General features: G+C 36.9%; 1 protein-coding gene across 2 annotated transcripts in view; it reads right to left on the minus strand.

Annotated features, from left to right (window-relative positions):
* Window positions 1-17,694, minus strand: part of SNTG1 (syntrophin gamma 1) — a 161,058-nt gene extending 143,364 nt beyond the window's left edge. For both annotated transcript variants that reach the window (XM_050891933.1, XM_050891932.1), the window contains exons 1-2: window positions 17,637-17,694; window positions 10,301-10,435 (exon numbers count right to left, since the gene is read on the minus strand). In XM_050891933.1, coding sequence (XP_050747890.1) covers window positions 10,301-10,435; window positions 17,637-17,663 — 162 coding nt within the window. In that variant the 5' untranslated portion in view covers window positions 17,664-17,694. The remainder of the gene's footprint in view (window positions 1-10,300; window positions 10,436-17,636) is intronic.
* Window positions 17,695-19,343: the final 1,649 nt, after the last annotated feature.

The following is a 19,343-nucleotide window of genomic DNA, read 5'->3' on the forward strand; positions in this document are numbered from 1 at the left end:
GAAAAAAAATACTCTTATATTTGTAACCCACAAATGAATACGTAGCATGGCAATAAAGGAATATATGGCTATCCTGTTTCATCCATGTGCTTCTGCACTGTTCAGAGGGACCAGAAGAGCCTTCTCGGCTCTCAACTCACATCTTCTAGGAAGGAACTTTCATAATGAAGTTCCCAGAAAGTGGTTTCAGTCCACAAAGTTATTTCACTTCAGGCTACAAACTGTACTTAGAAAACCTTTTGTCTGCCAGGAAGTTTCAGCCACAGGTAACGCTGCAGACAATATATTCAGGATAAACCAATATAGGTCACAGTCTGATGTGTGGTCTAAGCTGAGTTTACACAAACAAACATGAAACACTCAGCTGTAGCTCCACTTGTAGCTGTATTTTTCCTGCTAACTCCACCTCATTTCCAGCTCCAGCTTGTGTTGAACATCTAGTTAAGAACAGAAGCTTGACTTGTACATGTTAGTCAATATATTCTAGTATTTTTGTTATACATGCTCAAATCAAATAGAAAATACTTGTGTTACCTAAGATGTTGAAAAATAGCAACCTTTTAATAAACTGGCTTGATAGTATGACATTAACCTTGAATGGAATAAAGAATATCACACTTTACAATTAAACTTCAAATGAAGTAGTATGCTCAGTGACAAACATAAATCTTCATTAAAATTTGTAGTTCATGATATGTCAGTAGTCACTGTAAAGTTTAAACAGTGGCATCTGAATATATTCCAAGCTGGAGCTATGCTTTTAAAAAGCCTAATAGAAAGCTGTCCTGCAGAATATTTCTGTCCTTGTTGTTGTCTTTCTTAGCACAACACACACACAAGTACCCATATAGGAGAGTCAATAAAATATTCTTTCTGGTTTTCACTCAAGCCAAGTCAGAGCCAAGCTAGCCCTGAAAACACCTGATTTGGGGTCTTTTGTGCGTTTACCAGTGCTGTCTGACAGGAAACTAGAAACGTTTTACACTGGTGTCCGGCATCACTTTTTAAGAGAAAGAAATGCATACTTCAGAAATACTTATCTAGCATAGCAGATCACAAAATAGACAAAATTGTGTAAAAGTGAGCAAAGGGAACAGAAAAGTTTCAAGCAACCGTAATTTTCCAGCACAACATAACTTATCAGAGGGTTTCATCTGGTATTTTTTTCTAGATTCTTTTCTATCTCCATTGAGAGTAGACCTTAAATATTTCAGGTCTGGATTGTTACTGAACTTTAAAAACATACTGCAAACTAGATCCACTCTAGTGATGTGTTACATGTAATGAAGGCATTGCATTGTATTTAACCTAGGCTAATTCAACACACTTCTCGGTCTTACAATAAAGAAATATTACTTTGGTGTATCTTAAGTGTAAAGACTTACATATTCTTCACAGCATGATAGCTAACAATTACAAACATGCAAACAATTAATGATATTAAAAAATACAAATCAGAATTACATACAAATTATATATTTCATTAGTAAACCATCAATAATCCCCTAGTCTGTAATTGCAAAACTCACATAAACAATACAGTGAAACAGCTGTTCCAGAACCATCAGAAGCATCACACATCTCATACACCAGAATTTTGGCTTAGGATCAGACCTCAGTTCTGATCAGCTCCTCTTTTTTCTACCTAGAAGTTTAGAAGAAAAATAATAGGACTCATCTAACCAAAGTTAATCCATCTAAAACTGAGCCATTGGCCAAGGCAAGTTTTCTCCTGTAATTAGTAAAGAAAAATAAATACATTCAATCCAGGTGAGCCAAAGCAGGTGCCCAAGTTAGGTGATAATCATCTTCATCATTTATGTCTTCCATTGACTATAGAGCCAGGATGTCAAATTTAACTTTGGAAAGACAAATCCCTCCCTTTACAGTTGCAAAGTAACTTGAGTAAGTATTTTGATGGTAGATACCAGCTTTGAAATGTTTTGCCAGAAAACTCTTTTTATCTGAGTAAGTTTTTCTTTGTGACTTGCATGTGACTTTTTGTGACTCGCAAAAAACCCAAACCAAGCTTCGTTTTCAGTGCTGTCTTCAACCAAGGTGAACTGAATAAGCCTTGTCTGCAAAGCACTACATTTTAATGTAAAATAATATTTTTAATATCATGAAATACAATAAAGAAGTTTGACCAGCAAACTGAAGCAAATTATTTTGTTCTGATGCCTTTAATTAGCATTTCAAATGAACAATAACAATAATATAATGCCTTTCACTGGTCTAATAGCTTTAAGTTCTTAAAATGCTTTACAACTATTCATTAATAAAATATGGCAACAACTCTGGAAGGCAATACGTTTTGTACCAGTAAACAAGTGCTCTAAGTATCCTGATTGACCATTTATGCTGTTCCAGCTTAAAGATAGTGCTGCTCCATTGATTCTAACTATCTGCTTAAAGTAAAATCTAACTAAAAATCTGTGTCAGCTGTAGATTTGACTATTAATATTTTACTTAGTTTCGCTTTCCCCTCTATTTGCACAGGGTAGTATTCTATGATTGAATTTGCAATAGTTTTGCAAATTCCAAAAGCAACTTAATCTCCAAGTTTACAAAATAAAACTTGATTCTGATGAAAAGCTACTTAGTTCAATATCAAGACTACACAAAATGTTGTGTGAGCTTGTAATTCCATTATCACATTTGTTATCTACATTACATCAAACAGGGAAAGTTAGAGCTCCTAGGATCCTTAAATCCAAGACTTAGAGCAGTGTTTTAGAAGCTGCTTCCTGGAACAGAACAAAAGTAGTTATCATTTCATTGAAAAACTCAAAGCTGCTGCCAAGCTGTCAGCATTTTCCATGCCTGTAACTCAGAAAATTCCTCATCCACACATATGTTCATTGATTGGAAAGGAGAGCTAAGAGTTTTGCCAAAAAAATTCTTCCTCAGAGCTATGCAGTGAAACAGAAGCAATGTTTTTTAGGCTTTCATTAAAGAGATATTAAAATTTCTCCTTAAAATCCATATGATCTTCTTGAGATCACAAACTTCATCTTAAATGAGATTAGAAGTGAAGAATGACCGTGTGAGCACACAGCAACAGTAAATAGGAGAGGAAAACACAGAATCCTATGTAATCATTTACTATTTACATTTAGTCAAGAGTTAATATTATTTTTAACAGTTAAATCTTAGGGCACAATAAAGATTCAAGTAGAGACTGGTATGTGATGTAAAAGAAAGTTTTATAATTGCTTAACTGAGTCTTAACAATAATGAATAATTAGTAATACTTTCAAATTATTTATTCTGTATAATATAAACCAGTAATCTAATGTGATCTAATAATCTGTCTCTATGAAAGTAATCAAATAACAGTTGAACAAAAGGACGAAGAAACTGCAAAACTCTTCATAAAACAGAGTTAACAGCATGTGAAACTTCAATATTCCATTACTCAACTTTTTACTAGGATATAAATACTACATTTTCAGTTTGGCACACTGGTATGTCTGGTTATTCATCTTACAAGAGTAAAGGTATGAAGAATTAATTTGTCCAGGTCCAGACAGAAAACAAGACCTCTCTTTTCACAGCAGACAGAACAGACACCAAGGTACCATACATACGGAAGAGCATGGAAAAAAGCTGAATGGGTGCACAACAAAACAGTAGGTGGGAAAAGAGGAATAGACATGGAGAGGAATCTACAATAGCACAGTGACATGGAAAAATGTAGGGAAAAACAGGAGGAAAATGTTAGAATATAATTTTTAAAACATGATAATGAAATATAAAGATATAATCAATACATTGGCAGCAACCCCATGGATCAATCTGTTAACATTTGATACCATAATATCTTCAAGGCCATGCTCTCATGTAGTTTATCAGCTATTAGTAATGCCACTACATTCTGAAATAAGAAATGTCATGAGAATTCTTTTTTTTCATTTAATTATTTCATACATTTTCAAGAAGGGAGATTTAATATCCTCTTTTTGGCAATGCTTTGCTCTTTCTTACTGGCATTTCTTTGGATTAATTGACATGAGCAGTCAAACTTTACACTCATTCTGAGTGTAAAGGACACAGGACACAGGTCAGTCACATTTCCAATTTGAATTAATAGTGTTAACCAGGTTTGCCAGCAGACTTGCTCATCTGCTAACAACTTCCACCGTGTGACATTCGAAGCTTGTCTCCTTATTTCAGTTCCTCTTGCAGCTGGAGAAGGTCGGCAGTAAGGGATGGCAGCAGAATGCCTGGTCAATTGGAAATCCCCCATCCTCTGCAGCCGTGCTGGAGACCGAGGACGGTAAACGCAGCTGTGTTGTGTAGACTGTTAACACTGACTGGAACGAGCAAGAGCGCTCGACCCTTCACTTGTTCTCACTTCAAAATGTTCCCAGTCCTACAGCATATGCCTAAAAGCAGAAACATTCACCTAAATATCTACTTATAAAAATTCTACTCCTAGGATTGATTTATTTCAAAAGTACTGCATTTCTTAACATAGAAACAAAAGAGAAAAAAAAACACAAACCCAAAGTCAGTATGAATGTGAATTCCCACTAGGCTTGGTAACCAACACTCTGTAGTTCCATGATAGCTATAGTTTCCAGCTACTGCCTCACATCATACACTGCCATTGATCAATGCTTTGGGTTCTCCAAGTGTTTTCTGGTTTGCAATATTTTTCTTTTTTGTGGGGGAAAAACCTTCTTCCAATGAGACAAAGCTATTCTGCTCTTTCAAACTCAGCTTTACAAATGGCAGTCCTGTGTTTGAACCTCAGCAGATTGCTATGCTTTTTATTTTTAAGTAGCTGCAGAAAAATAAGCTGGCTTAGGTTGTCTCTAAATAATCATATTCACATCTGTCAGTTCTAGGTTGTCACTTAAAAGCTGTCCAGATTGGCAGGGGAAAAAAAAGTTACCATCTGAAAGATATTTGACGACTTCTGTGAAAAAATGGATTCACTCCACTGAATAGCTGACAGATACCAACATGATTAAAAAAAAAAAAATCACCATTCTTACTGGTAGCTTTGTGAACGTTACAAGAATGGAAAGTGCTTGAAAGGTGACCTATCTGTTCACATATTTGCAATTCTCTCCAGGCCAGGGAGTTTCACTTTGGCACCGTTCATACTATTCAATCACACATCAGAATCAAAATAGTAAATAAATACAGACATAAATACAATACAGAAAATAAATCAAAACCATGTTTACTATTTTAAGCTTTTCACTTTTTTCTTCATTTATTTTTCTACTCATTAACATTGCTAATGTTAATTGAACTTGTTTTACCTACACCAAAATACATGAAAAGAAAATTTTAAACTCTCAAAACAGAATGATCCAATGTAACAGATTTAAAATTAACTCTCAGGAAGTCTCCAAAACTCTAAAATGTGCAAGCAAGGGAAATGTAATAACTTCATCTGACTGCTCAGGCAAGTCACAGTTAAGTGATATGTTCTGAATTTAAACTTATACTTAAAAATTAATAATACCTTTATCATTTAAATTAAAAAATCAAGAAAAACATGCTATTGTGCAAAGTTTATAAGCTGTAAAACTATCTCTAACGCAACTTATTTTTTTTTAATACCATATAGGCTTTGTATAGAGTTACAAATCTTTCAACACAGTTGATTTTACAATAGAAAAATAACAACTTTAAAAGTGATACATAATATGTTCGTATCTTTACAAGAAAAAGAAGAATGATTGTGTGATTATTAATGCCAGAAATCAGGTCTGCCTACAGTTCAACAATTTAAGTCAGTGTTACTTTCTGACCTTGGAAAAGGTGTTTTTTGATGAAAGTGTTTTCTCTATCAGAAAACCAATTACAGTCCATAGGTTACATTCAGATACATTTGTATCAACCTCAGTTAAATCCTTGGACAAATGCTATACTACTCCGAGAGCTGTTGCTCTATAACTTCACAAAAACGTGCATTCACTTTTTATTAGTATTGAAATTATGAATGATCTTCACAAATCTCCCAAAAAGATCCTTAATTTAAAAAAATGCTAAAAGAAATTATTAATGTTTAATTAAATAATGCATTACTACACAGCAGCATAGAATTACTCGAAAGAAATGAGACTCGTGTATGTTATCGTCAGGTGTGTTTGCAGTATTTTGGAAAATCTACGACTCTTAACAGAACCTTTAAGAAAATTTTGTAAAAATGCAAACTGTCCTGGTAGCTGAATTTAGCAATTTGCCAGCTGCTCACAGTTTATTTTCAGTCTCTTAGAAAAACAGTAGCTGATTCAAATCATCCATCTTGTCAGATGGTATATTGTCATATCCTTGATTTATGGATCTCACATGCACATACACTGTATTAGAAAAATTCCTGAGTACGATTAGCAAACAAATAAAATCTATTAAAGAAAAGAAGGAAAAAAAACACGGCTCCCTAAACAGATAAACTACTTTTCTTGATAAAACACAATAATCCTTTTACTTGAATTTCAGATGTTCATGAAAGGTGATAAAAATTGTGAGGATTAACTCTAAAATAAAAAATCTGATTCTGGAATTGCAAAGATTAAAACTTTTCCTAGGAATAAATCTACTGAAGAGTCATATTTCAGATCAGACACGCCATATCTTAGGCTATCCCCTCTCCCATCATAATTTTCAGCAAGGTCAGTATTAGGCTGTACTTGTTAGTCCAGGCTATTGACCTATACACCTAAAAAGACTGGGAGTTGCCTTATTGCACATTGTCATTTGGAACACCATATCGTAAACTTTTGTGAGTATAATTTCATGTAATTCAAGAAATATGTTTAAAAGGAAATATAAAATAAAGATCTTCTATACTTCTGCCATCAATACTGATGAAGTTCCTACATGGTTTAACTCATCTGTTTTCAGGCCATTTCTTTTTCAGGTGAAAAGAGTAAAAATCCTAACTGTTCTGTACTACAATAAACTGTCATGGAGATTTAGGATAATTATAAGAAAGCTGTCTGTTAGCAATACCACAATTATGAAAAAAAATATTTTGTGAGGGTCCAGTACTTCAGGGGAGAAAAAAGTGTACCTGACCTAACAGTCACCAGTCTTATCTTCCAGTTTTCCCACAGAGAGACTCATGGATATCTTCAGAACACAGGCTACTCCAACTCAGGCATACACTTCCCATACTATAAAGCCTCTCTACAGGCAAGGATTTAATTTGGATCAGTAAAGACACTGCCTTCTAGGCTTTGAGTTTCACAAAACGTTCTCATCTCACTTTTGGTCATTCGCACTGGCGTTCAAATCTACATCAGCAGCATCAGATATCCACTAGCAGCGTAATGCAGAACCCACTATGTTTCTATCTCTTGGAAAGCAAGTCTTTCTTGTTGCACACAAAGAAATCTCTGTAATACTTATTGATGCAACTGATGCTCAAATTTAGATCTAATCTGTGATTGTTTGAACGATCTTTGATGCTTTATGGAATTGCTACAGGTACAACTGGACCCTCACTAACACTATCATGTTGTTCAGCCTACTAAAGAAACAGGTGCTTTCTTTTTTAGTGTTTAACACTGTTCATGTTGCTTATAATCTTTTATGCATTTTATTTTCTTACTCCAAACGGTATACAATGAAAGAAGAAACAAGGTTCCTTTGCACCTCTTTCGTTTTGGGAAACTAGAACTGCTTTCCACCAAAAAGGAAGTCTCCTAAACTAAGAACTAGGTCCTTATCCCATGTACTCCCATTAAGCAGCACCTCATTCCTAAGGAGCCACTGATTTCATTTAGATTGTTCTGCAGGATGCAGATCAGGATACCGCTGGCACGTTAAGTGCCTGTTTAAAGTCTGTCCTACATAGAGGAGCATGCAAATTGATTCAGACCCAACAAACAGAAGAGATACTGTTCTGAACTAGAAACACAGTAATAGCTTTTTGTTCCTTAACAGTGCATAAGTGATTAAGTAAAACCTTATAATCAAATTATTTGATGATTATTTATTAAAACAGATTAAAAAGAACTTTTACTGTAGCTATTTGTCTGTAAAATTTAACAATGCTATTGTTCCTCAGTTACAAATTTTATTTTTTTTCTTTAGAGCTTATTCTATGAGGCATTCAGTGTCAGTTGCTAATGAAAACACTTGCTCTTGCTCTGTAGAATGCATGTAAAAGAAAAATAGATGTGGTCAGTCATCTAGAATGACAGAAAGAACAAAACAAAATCAACCAAGCAAAGTAAAAGATAAGAAAAACAAACAAACAAAAAAGAAACCTAATAAATCAGCAATAAAAATGAGGAAAAAAATGCAAAAAAAAAGGAAGCCTGTGGGACTTGTCTGATCAGGCTATACAATCAAAGCACATGATTCCACATGATTTAAATGACCTGTGACAAAAGGACAGTTAGCTGTCTGTGAAATGCCAATCATCCTCAGTTGGAATGAACCTACTGATTCAAGACCTAGTCTTAATCCCAGAGGAAATCAGGGTAAGGTGCTCAAAAGTCACTAGCCTAACAATGACACTTCCAAGAGAAAAGAAAATCCTCATCACCACACTAATATCAATCATTTAATGAGTTATGCATTCAATATGCAAATAAGATAGGGGGAGCGTAATTGGTGAAGCAAATCATCCACTGTTTTCTACAGTGCCGTTGCAAAACCAAAGAGGGCAAAACTGTAAGAGAAAGCCTTGCTGTGAAATGGAAAAAAATTAAATATGCATTTCATGAAGACATTTAAATAACAACTTCAGCAGAAGTAATAAGATATTACAACACAATAATGAAAGTCATATTTTTGAGTGATAAAATCTTTTAATAAATAATGCCAGAATGGGGCTGGTGGAGAAATGGTGCCACAGTGTGTGTTGCTAATTGAACAACTATAGCCTGAGCTTGAACTCATAATTTCTTTCTATCTGGGCTGCTAGATGTCCTGTATGTTGAGGAACAATACAGTCTGATTGGTAAAAGGAGCATCTATATTCTATATAAAGCACACAGACCTGTGTTAGTAAATTGTATTTGTACAGCATGAAACTGTCAAAAGCTAATGTCAGATTTGTCATGCAAATAAACCAGCCTGTATGGAGACAGTGGAGGCAGCATGTTCCTCTTGTTTCAGAGAAAACCTCAGAACCATTCACCTTGAGGTGTTCATAACAGTGAGATGGATTCTCCTATACATTTTCCATTAATCTTCCACACTGTTAGCACTGCTAACGTTCTACCAATTCATTTCTAGTTTCTACTTTGTATCTTTTTATTATACTTGCATTTAGAGATACAGGGATGTGGCAACAGCAGCAATTAACTAATAAAACAGACAGACATAACAGCAGTCACATAACATTTGCATAAACAGACATTACACTACTATGCCTCACAAGATGTAACATGAAATCCTATGATAATTTTATTTAGCTCAAAGGGAGAGCAGAATGTTTATGATAGTTTCCCATAAATCTTAAAAATATCTCTACAAAATATAATTACAGTATCTATAAAAATGTCTTTAGAAATGAATAGTAAATGGTTTCTATTATTTTTTTAGCTATTTTCTAGAATTAAATAAAAACTTAACATTACAATAGTTCCAAAGCCTACAATATTATTCTATATAACATTTTACAGATCTTCCAAATAATTGTCTACATAGCTCAGTTTCTTATCCACAAAATTCAATACGATGCTTAAATAAGAAATCTGACACATCATGTAAAAACAGTAATACATAAATCACACTATTACACTGTTCCAGCTGAAGTCCATCTTTATTAACATGATGTGCTGGTAAAACTAGTGACCCTCGCAGCATGGACTGACAGCATGCATGAAGTCTGGTGGTGTGCTACCATACGAAGCAACTGGAGCAACAGAGGATAGCAGATAACTCCTTTATCAGCAAAGCCCTACCATAACAGTTACCCATCAACTGTCTTATCAACTCCACAGACAATACTCAGATATGTAAGTACATTGAGCTATCTGTATTCACTGCAAAAATCACTGCTTGTGTCATTCCTATCGCATCCAGTGGCTCCAATATTCAAGGGTGAGTGCAGAGAAACAATACTGTAGTCATGCATGTAACTTACTCATTATCTTATTGCTGCTTCTTAGATGAGTATTGCTAAGATTTACTCTCAAAAGATGATATATCAAAATACACTTAGTGTTAACAGTATAAAATGAAACAGGAAACCGTGGGAGTAAATGCATACATATGTCTGTGCGTGTGCGCGTGCACACACACACACACACACACACACACACAGAGTATTTTTGCTTTGTATAAAGTACATCTTAAAGAAAAAATAAAAACTACTTACACCAGAATAGAAAGGCTCACCAGACACACAGATCACATCCTGCTCCTGGATCATCAAAATATCTTTGGCTAAGTGCAGTCGCACTTTGAAAGGCTCCTGGTTACCATCCTGCAGCAAACAAACCCCTGTCTTTGTCTTCAAAGGAAGGAATAAAGAAAAAAAGTTTTCTCAGTTAGCACTTTGCATTGCGAGAAGCGGTATTTTGAAACAGAATAGCCTATAGATAGGTACAGTTACCATAAATACGTCAACAAATACCCAAAACTATTACCAGTGATCACTGTATTTATTTACTGTCCTCAGACTACAAGAGAACGATGGTTACAGTAGCAACTAGCGAAGGCAAATTTTGCAATAATAAGGTGCTTTTCTGCCCACGAAGAATTTGTGAAACTTGAAACAATTTCAAATTCCTTCAGAGCAGCTGTGCTCTTACTTTCCGTCTTTGTATTAAATGACGACATCTCATTTGGACATGAAATAAAAGTTGATGTTCCATGTATTACACCAATTTTGACACAGAAATACATACAATAACACCTCCAAACTAGCCAGATGTGAGCCCTGACAGCCTACATGAACCTGTTGTGGGCTTTTCCTGATCTGTGAGCACAACACTGACTTACACTTTTATGTTCCTTTTCAAATGAGGATGCTGAAGTTAAGAATAAGAGAAAAGAGATCAAAGAATGCAACTCCCTCTAGTAACTTACTTCTTGCTCCACTTCCGTATTTTACGTTTATGGTTAGAGATCAAGAATTCTGTTGGATTCTTCAATATACAATAAGTGACTTTCCAACAATTTAACAGTGTCTTTGTAGTAGTACCTATTTGTGCTACTTTTTGGGGCATTATACATAAGAGGTTTGAGCAGTGAAAGTCTGCATGTGCAAGTATTTAATAATTTTTCCCTGAAGGCTGTGTTGAAAACAGCACTCTTTATAACACTTCATAAATGGACAAAAGTCATGTTGGTAGAGCATTTTTGGTATGAGAAATTTGCTTACAATCTAAAAATTTAGCCTTACAACATGTAATTTACTAGTATTAGATACCTATACCTATTTGCATAGATACAGTTATATATGTATGCATGTATGTATCCCAGAAGAAAATTCATATATAAAAGGTATTTAAAATCTTGGACTCAACAGTATCAATAACAAAACTTCAGTTGTCTTCATTCAGGTCAGATTTCAATCCTGCGTCTGTAAAAAGTTGGCTTGAGAGGAGATCAAGGAAACAGAAGTCTTGCTGTGAACTTTAACTGCCAAGGTTGACCTGGCTGAATCTGAGGGCTCTTTCTCAGACAAGAGTTTAAAAGAGGATTTGGAAGATCTCCCCATAATGTGCTCTGATACCTTACATCCATAGCATGGAGAGAACACAAATATGGAACTGACAGTAGGCAACTGGCAGAAGAAAAGTTTAAATTGCTCTCAAGAGGCTTTAAAAGAGGTGGAAAGGTCGAGGACAACCTTTAAATAGTTCTAATGTTCTCCACTGACAAACTGTTCTGTCACTTCTGCTCCATGCTCAACACTCAAACTTCAGAAATTGTTTTCCCTTGGACACCAGTAGCAAATGTGTATAACTCAGCCATAACTTTGAAAGTGGCTCTGATGTTGTTTTTATTCTCTTTAAACTAAGAAGAAAAAATGAAGAGTTCCATACACTGAACTGACACTGAGGTCAGTGGAAACTCTGGTCAGAAGACATTGTACAGCCTTGTTCTAATATTTAGATGTCTTTTTTTTTTAAACAGAATGAGATAGAAACTGATTGACATGGATAGACAAATCAAATAAATGGATCACAAAAGGAGTTAGGTTTTCAGTACCACTGAAAAATTCCCTCTCATATCATACACAAAATGTTATGACATTAAAATAAAGAGAATGTAAAATAGTTAAATTCCCCTGGTCCTCTCCATATAACTTCTGCTTTACAGACTAAGATTCCTCCTCTTTCCATGGAGTTGTGAAGTAAGCAGTAAGTGACAAAGGAAGTTGAACAAAGCAGGCTGTAAATAACTATGGTCAAACAAAAGGGGCTAGCCTACAAACATCTACCACTTATAAAATGCCTTTCTCCTGCAGAAAAGTTTGCAGACATGCCTTTCCTCCTGCCTGTATAACTGGCAACAGAATAAATTCTGCCTCTGATATACACTGATTATAGTAACTCTGTCTTGACTGCACATTTCTGATTTGGTCAATAACCCTATAAAATCTCCAAAGAATCTTTCTGCAAAAGCTGAGGGGCTTCTTTGTGGGAATTAGAGGCATATAACCATAGCAGACACAATTAGCCATTAGAAAAAAATTAAAATTCAAGTTGGTTTCTAAATGCATGTGGGCTGAGCTTATTCAGTCTGAATAAGGAAACTAAGCTTGGGAACAGCAAAATATTTTGGCCCTTGGAAAGATTGATCGCACACAGTCAGGGATCTTATTTACATCAGACACTCTAAAATGTAATGAACCACTTTAGTGTTGTTGGGCTTTATGAAAGCTGGTTTATGATACAGTTCAAAATTAAATCTTCAGTTATACTACCTCCTTCCCTCTCCTACCTGAGAGCAGCATTAACAACCATGTAAAGGAGAAGAATGTAGTAGTTTCATCAGATAAGCTCAAGAGAAGTCTTTGAGAACAAAGACTGGAATTTAATTATTTTATTATGTTTCATTTTTGTCTGCTGAAATTTCTTTTTTCTTCTCTTCCCCACCCCCTTCAAAGCATCCAGTAAATTGAATCAAATAAAGATATGAGCTCCTGCATCCTTATCCAGAGCTGGAACTTAGGGAAGATGTCCTGTATATATGCTTTCATGTAAATTACTTGGGCACATCAACATTTTTCATCCATGTGGCCCCAGTATAATTATTCTGGTTGCAGGGAGATCATCTGTCTAGCCTATACCTCTGCCATCTCTTACACTTGAAGAGCTTAGATGGTGTGCATGTGTGTGTGTGGATGAGGTGTGGGGGTACCAGGTTGTGGCTGATGTTAGCTTTTGTTCCCATTACTAATTTTTAAGAGATTCCATGAGAGGGTGTGCTAAAATTTTCCCTTCAAGCCTTCTACATTTCACTGGCAGAGGGCTCTGCTCTACCCCTGACTTAGCATACGGCACGTCAGCCGAGATACTGTAACTGTCAGTGTGAGGTCATGCAAGGCATCCTCTTGTGCTCAAATGTATGATAAACTGCATCACCTTACAGCAGACATGGATAGAGAAGCATAGTTCAGCTGATAACAGTTTGTTAAGCCAATACACCTTGACTGTATGTTTGAGCCAAAATCACCAGGAACATTGCCCTGCTTACATTTATACCATCCTACTTTCTTCATCCTATTTATAAAGTTTGGCACCTGTTGTAAAGAGGGCAAGAAAACTTGAGTGTTTGAAGTTGCACATGTTTATGACGTGGATGAGGTAGGCTAAGGAATGGATATGGAAGCAACATACAGCGGTGAAAGAATGAGTTTCCACATGGGAGAGGAGTCAGTGACTGCAAGCAAAAGCAGTGATGAAGGAAGGTAGCAGTACCTAAGTGACAGACGCAGTGAATGTTGCATCTGCACAGTACTGCCTCTGTCAACTCATTCTACACCCTTTTAAGTTGAGTTAGACAAGAACACTGATGCGGCAAGAGCTGATGTCCTTGGCAGGACCTTAGAAGCGGCTCACTGTTCCTGAATTAATATAACTACAAGAGGGGCTGAAAACTGATCCCTCTTTGCTTTGCCGCACCAGTCTGTGTTGAACTTTCTGTTTCAGACCACTATTAGAGAACAGTATAGGTCCACAGAGCCCTCAAGGCAGACTGCTTCTACAAAGAATATGGTCACATTCAGATCATGATCATACTGCCACAACGGTATTTTCTTTAGTCGCCATCGTCACGTTCATAAGAAGCTCAAGTACTAGACGAGGTTTTGGTGATAAGTCTGACAAATTTTAAGGTATTAAGAAAACTGTATTAAAAGCAACAGCTGAAAGGTATATGTTGGGAATTGAAATACCTGACAGAATGGATGATTACACCTTATACTGAACTCAAGTGAACAATCATATTAAGTAATTACTTAATACTTGGATGGTGCAATTCAAAGGACAGTGTCCACATCAATGAAGAAACAAAAATGAACCCTTCTGGAAGTCAAGAAATAGATAAAAACCACAACTGTTAGATTACATGACAAAATCTTGTCTGCATACACACAAAGGAGTACAGACAGACTATGGCAGATGGGGGAAGTCCAAATAACACCCTGCCCAGTTCCATCAAAGGAGACATCAGCCTATTGAAGGCTCATCACCACAAGCCCAGAGGAGCACAGGAGCACAATGGCAGGCAGGAACCCAAATTAAGGACTCAGATGAAGGGACACCCGGTCTGGTCCCCTGCCAGGGCTGTCCCGGGACAGCCTCAGCCCCAGTGTCCAGGTGTGAAATTCATCATGGCAAGAAAATGCCAGAGCACCTTTTTGGACTGGGTGGGGGTCACTGCCTGGGGGCATGGGACACATTATGGGATGCAGTTCTGTATTGCACAGGACTTATTATGGGATGTTTAGGGAAGGAACCAAAGGCGAGGAAAGGGATTCAGTGATTTGGAGAGGAACAGGTAGGGGAAAACAGAGGGTTAAGAGGATAAAAAGGGGTTGGTCCCATGTAAATAGTTTTCTGGTCAGTATGCTTGTCTGGCCATGCCCTAGGCCTGATCAGTGCGGTCTGTCCTATCCTCTTATTAAATTCCTTTCTAATTCTTTTCCTGAGTGAGGGATTCTGTGGTGTGTGATCGTGCATGCGTGTGTGTATGTGTGTGTGTGTGTGACAGTCTGTACCAGCAGCTGGAGAGGGGCTGAGGCTTCAGGGGCTCGTATGCCCAGCTGCCAGCAATTGGAAAGACTGTGATCCAGGGGTAGCTGCTGGGCAGACTGTCTAAGCCCTGCTGCTGGAGGCATCCACACTGTACATACATATACATACATTCTCACGAGTGGACCTCCATCCTGCTCAGCCAGAGAGGGGAGCAGGATGAGGCTGTCAGTTCTGTCTCTGTTTGTGCGAGTGCTCTGTGTGTCGGTATGTGATCTGTGTGGCTGGTCATGTACATAAGTATATACATATCTATGGATACATGCAGTGTATATGTGTGCTCTGTGTGCATATGCCTACTGGGGATACACCCTCACCCTCACTACTGGTTAGACCTGGGCACACGGAGCTGCAGCAGCCTCCCCTCTTTTGGGCTTTCAGATCCAGCTCAATATATTTTCCCCCGAACAAAAACCAAAGTAGATGATGCCTTACAATGACAGTGTTGAGGTTTTAGTTAAAAATTACACTATGTGTAAGCATAAGGCTGCTGATGATTTATTTAGACACAGGCATTTGATGAAAGTACGTTGAAAGTCTGTATTCTATTAACTTTGATTGGTTTGGGAGGAAAGCTGTAGATCATAGTTTTCAGAATTTCTTGGAAGTGACACCACTGATTCTGTGGCACAAAGCTCATTTTACACTAAGCAGATAAACTGGGGTTGAATTCACCTGATTTAATTTTATTAATGTAAAAGCTAAAGGAGCTTCTTTAGGGTGCCCAGATTACAGAGCTTTTTTAGGATGGGTGGAGTCATCCTCTCCCTCCCTTGTCTATCATGGAAGCTCCAACAAAGCAGCTGATTTTTAAAGAGCTAAATTTGCAATCAATGCCCCCATTAGAAGCTAGATACGGAATGAAACAGATCTGTCAATGTACTTGCACTGTAAAGGCTAAGATAGAACTCATATGCCAGGTCATCTTTCTGTGGCTGCTCTTGTTACTGCTGCTGGGCACAGAACGAAGTTAATTGCCACTAAATAACCTATACAAGCACACAGTTTAAATAGTAACATAAAAATCCTATGAAAATAATATGTATCTACATCTTTTCCTCAATAAATGCATTCAAAAAGAAATTAAAAAAAAAAAAAAACAAACCAAAATGCCCTTAATAACATGCTTTAACTTTTGGTCAGCCCTGAAGTGGTCAGGCAGTTGGACTAGATGATCACTGTAGGTCCCTTCCAACTGAAAATATTCTATTCTAAAAACCAAACCTCAAAACTAACAAGAATGCTTTTTTCCAGGCAAATAATCTGGGATATACTGTGTTACAGAATTTAAATTGTGCATGGATCTTCTGAGGTATTAAAGCCTGATACATACCATCCTGGACAAACATCACAGTACTCTTTTCCAAAGGCAAGTTTCACTTTAATATTAGTATTTGACCCTACTACTCCTTTCAGAATGCTGTCGTGATTTAATTTCTTTAGTCTGCTTATTTTTTCTTCCCCTGTAATATATACCAATTGATTCTCAGGTCAAAATTGGTTTTAGCTGCAGTTAGTTCTTGGTTCTAGTGCTGTTCCCATCCCTCCACTTCTATTTTTTCATGGGAACATGGTCACACTTAAAGATATGGCCAGTTTTCTTGTTCCCAGTCATAACTTCCTAAACATTGTTTGTGATTCTCAGTGTACAGGTAATTGTCATGATTTTTTAATCATAATAACGCATCGACATCATTACGTAATTTAGTGTGAATGGTTCTCACTGTGTCTCAATTCCTGAAGCTGTGAAAACGCATTAAACCAATGTGTTCACAGACAATCATTGAGTAAATAACATGCACTTTTTAATGTCTACAAATACATCTCATTTACTTTCTTTAAGGCAAAGTTAGTATGAACACAGAAAGCAAAGCACTTCCCCCATCTCTAGTGGAGGGGGGCTTAAGTACTTTGCATTGACATTATGAAACTATACCTATTTTAAGCAAAAATAACTCTCTTACCTCATCAAATCAGAATGGAATTGCTTTTCATTTTGGTCATCTTCACAGCTTCCCTTCTCTCCCCACCCACCTTTTTCCCATACTTCTACATTTCCCCCTTGATTTTGCTGAACAGCACCAGACAGATTTCTGGCTCCATTGACGTTTTTCTTCATGTACAGGCTGTCAGATATAAACACTTCACTAAGAGCAAAGCTCACACAAAACATAGCTACCCGCACCTACATTGTGCCTAAAGAGGTAAATTGGAACAGACAGAGGTAAGGACTAGTGATGAATACACCTGGGCAAATTCTTTCATCTTCTACTAGAAAGTCTGTCTGCCACCATAAAGCAATCAGCTGAATAACTTATATTTGATTATATAATTCCTCTCATTTCAGAGAAAAAGGGTAAAAAAAGGATTTTGCATATAAAAAGGATTAAAAGTTCATTGATTTTGATTCTACTATTGTTTGAAAAGAAAAATATCTGATCCTACCTCTTCACAGGCGGTCCTGAAATCCATGTGCTATGACACAGCAAGTGATATTTGTCTAAAATGGAGAGAAAGATTTCATTAGAATGAAAAAGATATTGCAAAACATAAAAGTTATCTGTCTGAGCTGAGCAATTGCACTTCTCTTTGTTAGGTCCGGTTATAGTCATTGCTTAAAAAGAGAAATGATCAAAGTTGCAACAGGATTAGGAAGTATAAGGTGTTAGAAGTTGTTCCTGGTTCTTATAAAGTACACAACCTGGTTTCATTGAATATAATCAAAGGAATGCTTATGTTCCCACAACCTCCTCCCTTCCACGGGGCATTCAAACTTACTTTTCTTATTGCAAGTGTAAAGTTCTTTTTTTGTGGGGTTTTTCCCCTCCAAAAGTAAGAGTATACTGGAAAGTAACACAAATGGAGACAATTAAGTGTTGCTCTTCAGAATACCCTCTCTCTTCTAAAAGACTATTGTTTTTTTTCTTTTCTCCCCTAATTAAAAACCATCATGCATCAATACCTTTTGTCTCACATTTTATTAACATACATAATCTCTCCAAGGAAGCCAGTGTCATTTAACAGTGTGCCTACTTTGCAGAAATACTTATGAGTTGAAAAAACAAATGTTAGAAAAGTCAGGAATATGTGTGAGTGCTGGCAAAATGTCACAGCAAATCCTGTGATTATTACTCTGCCTGGCCTTTACCTAAAGTGTATTCATCCCAATGCACACTTATGCATTCATTTATTTATGAGATAAAGCCACTGGAACAGTCTGTTATCAGAGGATAACAACAGTGTCCTGCTGCTGGTTCTGCAATAGAAATACTCATGCATCAGCCAGTAACATTTCCAGGAAACACTTCCCGGGCAAATGTCATGGGTTTAACCCCAGCCGGCAACTAAGCACCACGCAGCCGCTCGCTCACTCCTCCCCCCCGTGGTGGGATGGGGAGGAGAATCAAAAAAAAAGTAAAATTCTTGGGTTGAGATAAGAACAGTTTAGTAATTGAAAGAAAATAAAATATAATAATAATGATGAAAAGGAAGATAACAAAAAGAGAGAGAAATAAAAGCCAAGAAAGAAAAGTGATGCACAATGCAATTGCTCACCACTTGCTGACCGATGCCCAGCCAGTCCCCGAGCAGCGATCTGCCCCCCTCGGCCAACTCCCCCAGTTTATATACTGGGCATGATGTTCCATGCTATGGAATACCCCTTTGGCTAGTTCAGGTCAGCTGCTCTGGCTCTGCTCCCTCCCAGCTTCTTGCACACCTGCTTGCTGGCAGAGCATGGGAAACTGAAAAGTCCTTGGCTTAAGATAAGCGCTACTTAGCAACAACTACAACATCAGTGTGTTATCAACATTATTCTCATACTAAATCCAAAACATAGCACTGTACCAGCTACTAGGAAGAAAATTAAGTCTATCCCAGCCAAAACCAGGTGCCCAAATTTGCCCCATTAGCCTAAGTTTAAAATAAAATTTAAAAACTATACCTGACATAGTACAAAAACGTAAGTCCTAATAATAAAACCTCTTAACCTCTTAATTAAGTCTCTTAATTTGTTTTGCTGTCCTGGATGCAGTTTTATTAAACCCAAGCGCACGCACACATATGAGGTTAATGTTCTGTATTTACTGAGCTCTGCCTGGTTCACAGCCTGCGCTCTAGACTGATTTCTAGCAGAGCTAGCCTAGGTTGGCT

Source organism: Gymnogyps californianus, chromosome 2 (assembly GCF_018139145.2).
Source record: "Gymnogyps californianus isolate 813 chromosome 2, ASM1813914v2, whole genome shotgun sequence".
NCBI lineage: Eukaryota > Metazoa > Chordata > Aves > Accipitriformes > Cathartidae > Gymnogyps > Gymnogyps californianus.